A 6798-nucleotide genomic window follows, 5' to 3' on the forward strand; every position below is an offset into this window, starting at 1 on the left:
ACTTCATCAGCAGCAACAACAACAGCAACAACAACAGCAACGCATGAATGACTAGTTTTTCGTTTGCGGTGAATGATATGTTGTTGTTGTTGGTTTTCGGCTTGGAGAGGACGCCGGACATTCTTTGATGCATCGGTGGTGTTTGGATGAGAAAAATATGAGACCGCGGGAGTTAAGGCCCGGGTGTCGAAGGGTGTTGAGATTTTCCGCAACGGCTTGTCCCGGCAGACACGGACGGCGACTCGCGGAAGGGGAATGGAGGGACGGCTCCACTTTCGAACGGAAGCTTGGTCTTGTATCCTCCTCCATCGCCGTCGCCTCGCAGCCACTGGAGTTTTCCCACTCCAGCTCCAGTTTGATTCGATGAGCGCGGGAGAGAGATGATGGTGATGATGATGCGGGGAGTGAGTAGAGGTGAATGTTGTCGCTACTGATACAGCAACCCTGTGCTTTGTGTGCCATGCTTTCTGTCACTGAGACGGATCAGCCCCGGCCTGTTGTCTGCGTGGAGTTTGGATCGATGGCGTGTGGTGATTAAGGTGGGGAGGTGCAACGGTTGGCGTGGATTGTAGAGAAGAGGCGACGTGAGTAGTGTTCTGAGTGATGGGTGTTGGTCGGATTGTGACGTCGAGGGGGATGGTGCATGGAGGAGTTGTGGGATTTGGGGGGTGAGAGTTTGTGACGAGAGCTTCCTCGATGGATGGGTTGGGTTGGAAAGAGAAAGTGACGATATACTGTGTTTTAGTGATGTTATGTAGGGTGTGGTGAAGGCGTGTGGTGGACGAGAACGGTGTTGAGGTTGTGGAATGAGAGAAATTGGAGTGCTAGAATACGGAGAGATGTTGTACACTGGGGAGCTTGATGAGTTGTTCCGTCTCCCCGCGGTGAAGACGGGAAGATCAAGCAGTCCGTCGCTGCCATGCTCCAACGCTAGCAGTCAATATGGCCTGCATTCGCAGAGGAGTGAATTGGGACTGTCGGGGAGCCCGTCGCATCGAGGTGGTATGAGTGGGAACAACCGTGTGTTGTTGCCGGGGAAGTTTGTGCTGAAGAAAGGCCTGGAGCCGTGGTCGACCGTAGAGAGGAGGGGCGAGCAGCTCTCCAGCACGGACCCCGCTGGCTCCCCGAGCTTTCGAAGAGCGGGCACCACGATGTGGCCGGACAAGACCTCGACAGCATGCGAGGCTGAGACGTCCACTGGGCAGTGGACGAGCCCTCGTTGTGGAGAGGATCCTCGTAATGAGGGCGATTTGATACATTTCCACCAGCACCAGAATCAGAGTACGAGCAACAGTCCGTTGTGCCCCGGTACTCCAATCAGACATCATTATTCTCAGATGGCACCTTCGTCTCCACTGCAGATTATCTCTTCCCCGGATGTGAAGAAATGCATTGCTCCGATGTCCGAGCCCAGGTCTGTGCTTGACCTAACTATCAGTCCGCAGCAGCATCAATTACCCACCATCCGAGCCACTCTTCCGCGCCGCTTTCGAGAGACTTTTCTCGAGCACAATGTGGCACCTGTCACCGCACCCAGCTTGAGCCCCTCCCCGCGCGTGCTGAACTTCGAGAGTTGTAGTAATGGCAGCACTAAGAGTGGAACCTTTGCGGACCAATACGGTCCCAGCCCAACCAATGCCAGTACTTGGGCGCCAGATCTTGCGACACAGGGCTATCCGACCTCTATCCCTACCCACAAGGTAGAGGAGCTTCCCGTCTTGCCCACCGCACAGAGCTTTATTCAGGAAACATCAAGCCTGGATGAATGGGAGGCGGCCACTATAACGTCCCCGCAGCACAAGCTTCGTGCTAAACAATGGATGGTGTCGCTGATGGAGGATCTCCGAAACGCAGAAGATGCGAACAGCGCCCAGGAGACTGAAGAATGCACGACTCCTTTTACTCCCGGCGTCGATTCCTGTGCTCCATATTTTCTGACTTCCCAGAATGGTCTCGGCTCTCCCTGCCCCAGTGATTACACGGGCGATGATACTCCTCGTGGCAGTAGATTGGAGCACTTGCAGGTGGAGAGCCCTTGTGGTACTCCTCGTGGTGGTGGCGATGGCGAAGACGCGCAAAACTCTCCTGTCATGGTGGGCCATGAGCTCGTCACCCTTCTCATCGCGTGTGCTGAAGCTGTCTCTACCCAGAGCCTAAGCCTGGTTAATCATCTCCTGCAAAAGCTGGGCGAGCATGCGTCCCCCCAAGGTACTGCCATGCAGCGAGTTGCTGCATACTTTACAGAAGGATTAGCATGCCGGGTTGCCCATCTTTGGCCGCACGTCTACCAGCCCCTCCCAACTCACTCTAATCTCAATGACGAGCAACTCCAGACAGCGTTCCATCTTCTCAACCACGTCGTGCCTTACACGAAATTTGCGCATTTCACTGTCAATGATATAATCTTGCAGGCTTTTAACGGCGCTGACCGCGTGCACGTCATCGATTTCGACATCAAGCAGGGTCTGCAGTGGCCAGCGTTGTTTCAGAGCTTAGCTGAGCGGGAATGTGGCCCGCCCTCACACATCCGCATCACAGGTGCAAACTCCTTCACTCTTTCCTCGCCTGCTTCCTTCCAGTGATGCTATTTGGTGAATCATGAATGCAAGGATCTGTGAAGTAATCTCGTAATAGCATCGTTCAGTGGCGTCTAGCCTATGACGGGCAAGGAAGATTGTCTACCTGTAACTCTGTGTTGCTATCTTGAATCATCCTTTTCTCAAGGCAACATGTACGTTCAAAGTTTGTAACAAATCCCTAGTCTCAGCACTTGTGTTTTGATTAGGCAACCGGTGCCTTCGTACTCGTAAGGTGTTTATATTTGGGAAGAAGGTTAACATTCCGTGTTGCATTTTACTTTCCCTTGCTAATATGTCCCCCTGATATCTTACTTATCCTAGTCTTCCAATTTGTGAGTAAATTCTCCATTTAGTTCCTTGTTTCTCGCACAGGAATTTAGCATGAAACGTTGCTAGGTTGAAATTGAGATGTCTGTGTTTTCGAAGATCAGTATTTCATCAGGCAATTTAATCTAGCAAGATGTTCCCGTCACTGAATCTCTGGCGTATGGTTTTAATAGGAATTGGGGAATGCAAGGATGACCTTCTGGAGACAGGTGATCGGCTAGCAGAATTTGCCGAGGAGTTCAACATTCCCTTCTCCTTCCATGCGGTTATAGATAGGCTTGAGGATGTGCGATTGTGGATGCTGCACGTGAAGGAGAACGAAGCAGTTGCTGTCAATTGTATCTCTCAGTTTCATCGGTTGCTGTATGATTCCGGGGAAACCATTAAAGATTTCTTGAATCTGATTGGGAGCACCAAACCTAGGGTGGTGGCCATTGTTGAGCAAGAAGGGAGTCACAACAGTCCTCACTTTGAGGGCAGGTTCTTAGAGTCCCTGAAATACTATTCTGCAATTTTTGATTCTCTGGAAGCCAATCTTTCAAGAGAGAGTTGCGTCCGTGTCCAGGTGGAACAGCTATTTGCTCTTGAGATTCGCAACATCCTGTCGTGTGAGGGAGCTGAAAGAGTTGAAAGGCATGAGGATACCGCAAGGTGGAGCGTACTTTTGAGCCAATCTGACTTTGTCAATGTGCCGCTTGAAGACAGTGCTAACACCCAGGCTCAAATTCTCCTCCGCATGTTTGATTCCGATGGGTACACATTAACAGCGGAGAATGGTTCGCTTACTCTTGGATGGGTGGAGCAACCGCTTCTCACTGTATCAGCTTGGAAACCTGATAAGGATTTTGTTCTCACAGGGAAAAGTTTGGTCACCAATGAAAAACAACAGGCTGTGTGATCATTGCATGATATGCTCCAAACCGGTATGATTCAGGAGGCCTGGAAGAGGGGAAAGCTCTGGTCAGTCTTACATTCTTGTACAGCAATTAAACGAGTTCATGCTGGCATTGAGGTCTTCGATACGAGGTAGTCTAGTAGTTGTAAATTCAGTTGCAGTACATTTTTGAAAGCTTGGAACTGGTTTACTTATCTTCCGCGGGTCAATTTGTGGTGGCCGTCAGGAACGAATTCTTTGACAACTGATCAACCTTCAAAGCAATTGTACAGCCCTACTCAACGTTATCTCGACTTCATTGAAAATCTTATAGTGAAAATGTCGGGGCGAGATTATTCTCATCGATCCATTTGATGAGCAATATTACCATTAGCGACTAGCTGCGCTATTACTATTTTAATGAATCAGTAAAAGTGTGTAGTGCAGCTGGCATGATCTTACTCACATACCACTTATCTGTTACACGATTCATTCTCAATCGCTGAAGCTAGGCCACTATATGTTGCTGTTTTTCTTTTATCTCCCAACTCCAATCTCGGTAACTATGGAGTCGAGGTGCTTGGATAATGAAGTACCGTTTACCAGTATGCGTTGCACTGATGAACCAAACCGAGAAAAGGAGAGGATTGGGCCTTCTGTGCTAATACCCGAAGTTTTGTAGTTCCAAGGTAGTGAAACGTATGCCTGATACCGTAAATGATATGTATTGAAGGAAAAAATTATCATCTTTGAGCGTATTGAGGAATCTGTGTTTCAGAGCCTTTTTCATGACCCATTTTGGAATGTATTTTTACTGTAATCTTAAAAGCGTAGGGGAGGAGCATTATTCTTGTCTACAACCTGTGAAAATATTTCACACTGTCTACTCGACATCCACATTTACGCATGTAAGCTGTGTCTGACCGTAACTTCATGTGCAAGAAGCTACACTCAGGCTCAATGATACTGTCGTCCGTCTCAATTATAAAAACTTATCGTTTGTCTCTATTTGCAAAGTAGCGCTCAATTACATATATAATAGTCAAACTGTTGACAATTATTGGAAGAATCTGAAATTGTGTGACGTTTACGTTATTACATTATTCACATTCACAAATCTGTTCACATCTCACTCTATTTTATCTTTGTTTGTTAAACTTATGTTACACATTTGATTTGTAAAACTTATGAAAAAGGTGTGATCATACATTGAGGCTTAACATGTATTTATCACCAAAAAGAATATAAAAAAATGGCATTTCTAATGGTATAATTTAAGCCTATGTTCTTAAGCTGATTTGATAAACTAAATACATGCAATCTCATTGTACACTTGTTTCATGCTCTTTCAGAAACCTAGAATATTGTCAATCCCAACCTCCCTTCTCCAAACAAATCCAAGGTTGCAAGAAAAGAATTGACAATATTCATTTAAGACATTATATATATATGTATATATATATACATACATACACATACATATATACATATACATACATACATACATTAGTCTTTTTTAATTTGCACCTACCCTAGTAAAAGGTTTAGAGAAAATTGTCGAAGTCAATATTTTTGAAGCATTCCCAAACCTCCCAAACTACCACCACCACCATCATCGTCAACCACTATTCTTTGTATTCATTTTTTTTTCTTTTTCTTGTTGCTATCTTGTTTGTTTGTTTCTGTTTTGTTTTATCATCACATTTACCATTGGATTAGAGAATATTTACAATTAGAATACCTTATATTAGAAGTTATGTGGATATAGTAATAAGGCTAAGATTTGTTTCTAGAACTGTGGGAGATTTATGGAATAGATAAAAGAAAAAAAATAAAAGAAAAAATAATGAATGGATATACTTTGACAATGGGGTTGAAGGAGATGTACAAAAACCAAGTCTGTATAAGTATATGGTTTCAAAAATCAAAGTTAATCTTAAAGTAAGCTTTGACATTGATGTTTTGTTAGTTTAAACAAAATATTTAATTCTACATACACCATTTTTATAAGAGTATTTCAAGTCATACTTCAATTGATTGGTTCATGCATTGTAGAAAAATAAGAGTTTTAGTAAATATAAGCAACAATCAGGAGAAAATATGTAGTAGAGGTTAAATAATACAAAAAGATATGAAGAAATTTGAATAAAGAAAATATAATCAATAGCAAAGATTGCATAATTAACAGATGTTTGGCAAAATTGAGCAAGATTCAATTAAGTTATTTTTAGCTTGTTTTCCATAGCAGACAATCAAAAGATTAGAAAAAAAAATTCTTAAATATATTTGATAAAATAAAAAATTATTGGTGATTGTTGGCAAGCCTATAGTAATAAATAATTTGCACAGTTAGACTATTTTTACCAAAAAGTGAACCATCGTCATTCTTTTGTTGTGATCCAAAAATTAGAACAGACACCAACACCATTGAAAGAACATAGAATGCAATAAAAATATGTCTTTCAAGATATGGCATTTTCATACACCATTATGAAGGATATTTTGCAAAATACAAATAAAAAATAAATAAAAAAATAAAATAGACATCTTAAAATGGTATTTTAAATTCTAAATGACCACATTTTAAAACGTAATTAAGATTGGTAGAATATATATATGTATAAATGAGATTTTTTATTTAAAATAATTATTGTAGAATAGAAAAAATAATTTTTAATTTCTGAAAAACAGTAAGTACTAGTGCATATATTATACATGTATAAATTTAATTACTTAAAAATTCTTGGAAAATGATCAATTCCTTAACTATTAAACTAACTTAGTATCTAATGAAGGATAGAAAATACTCTCTAATTTTATAAAGTATCTAAAAATAGTTATTTTTATATTTATAATATCTCTATTTCTATAAATATGTAATTTTATTTTAATACAAAATTTTAAAGTAATATTTTAAATATCTATTAATAAAAATAATTAAATAAATTTCTATTACAATTTTAAGAATGTTTTTGAAATTTTAATAAAAATTAAATTATAAAAGTATAAGAGGTATAT

General features: G+C 41.7%; 1 protein-coding gene across 3 annotated transcripts; it reads left to right on the top strand.

Annotated features, from left to right (window-relative positions):
- The first annotated feature begins 327 nt into the window (after positions 1-327).
- On the top strand, positions 328-4538 carry LOC112291304 (DELLA protein RGA2). Of its 3 annotated transcripts, none has more exons than XR_002972399.3 (3): positions 328-2538; positions 3080-3866; positions 4028-4247. XR_002972399.3 is itself a non-coding variant. In XM_024538509.3 (3 exons), exons 1-2 carry the CDS (start codon positions 807-809, stop codon positions 3802-3804), a joined length of 2457 nt encoding a protein of 818 aa, XP_024394277.1. In that variant the 5' UTR covers positions 328-806; the 3' UTR covers positions 3805-3829; positions 4028-4538. The 3 variants fall into 3 exon arrangements, 2 of the variants coding, with proteins under 2 accessions (XP_024394277.1, XP_024394262.1); XM_024538509.3 differs by having other exon boundaries at positions 3080-3829; positions 4028-4538; XM_024538494.3 differs by having other exon boundaries at positions 3080-4247.
- The last annotated feature ends 2260 nt before the right edge of the window (positions 4539-6798 follow it).

This window comes from Physcomitrium patens, chromosome 1 (assembly GCF_059467195.1).
Source record: "Physcomitrium patens ecotype Gransden chromosome 1, ASM5946719v1, whole genome shotgun sequence".
Lineage (NCBI taxonomy): Eukaryota > Viridiplantae > Streptophyta > Bryopsida > Funariales > Funariaceae > Physcomitrium > Physcomitrium patens.

Coding starts and splice junctions, on each gene's coding strand:
- LOC112291304 (XM_024538509.3), top strand. CDS start 807: ATGAGAGAAATTGGAGTGCTAGAATACGGAGAGATGTTGTACACTGGG. Junction 2,539..3,079: donor CTCACACATCCGCATCACAG/GTGCAAACTCCT, acceptor TGGTTTTAATAG/GAATTGGGGAATGCAAGGAT.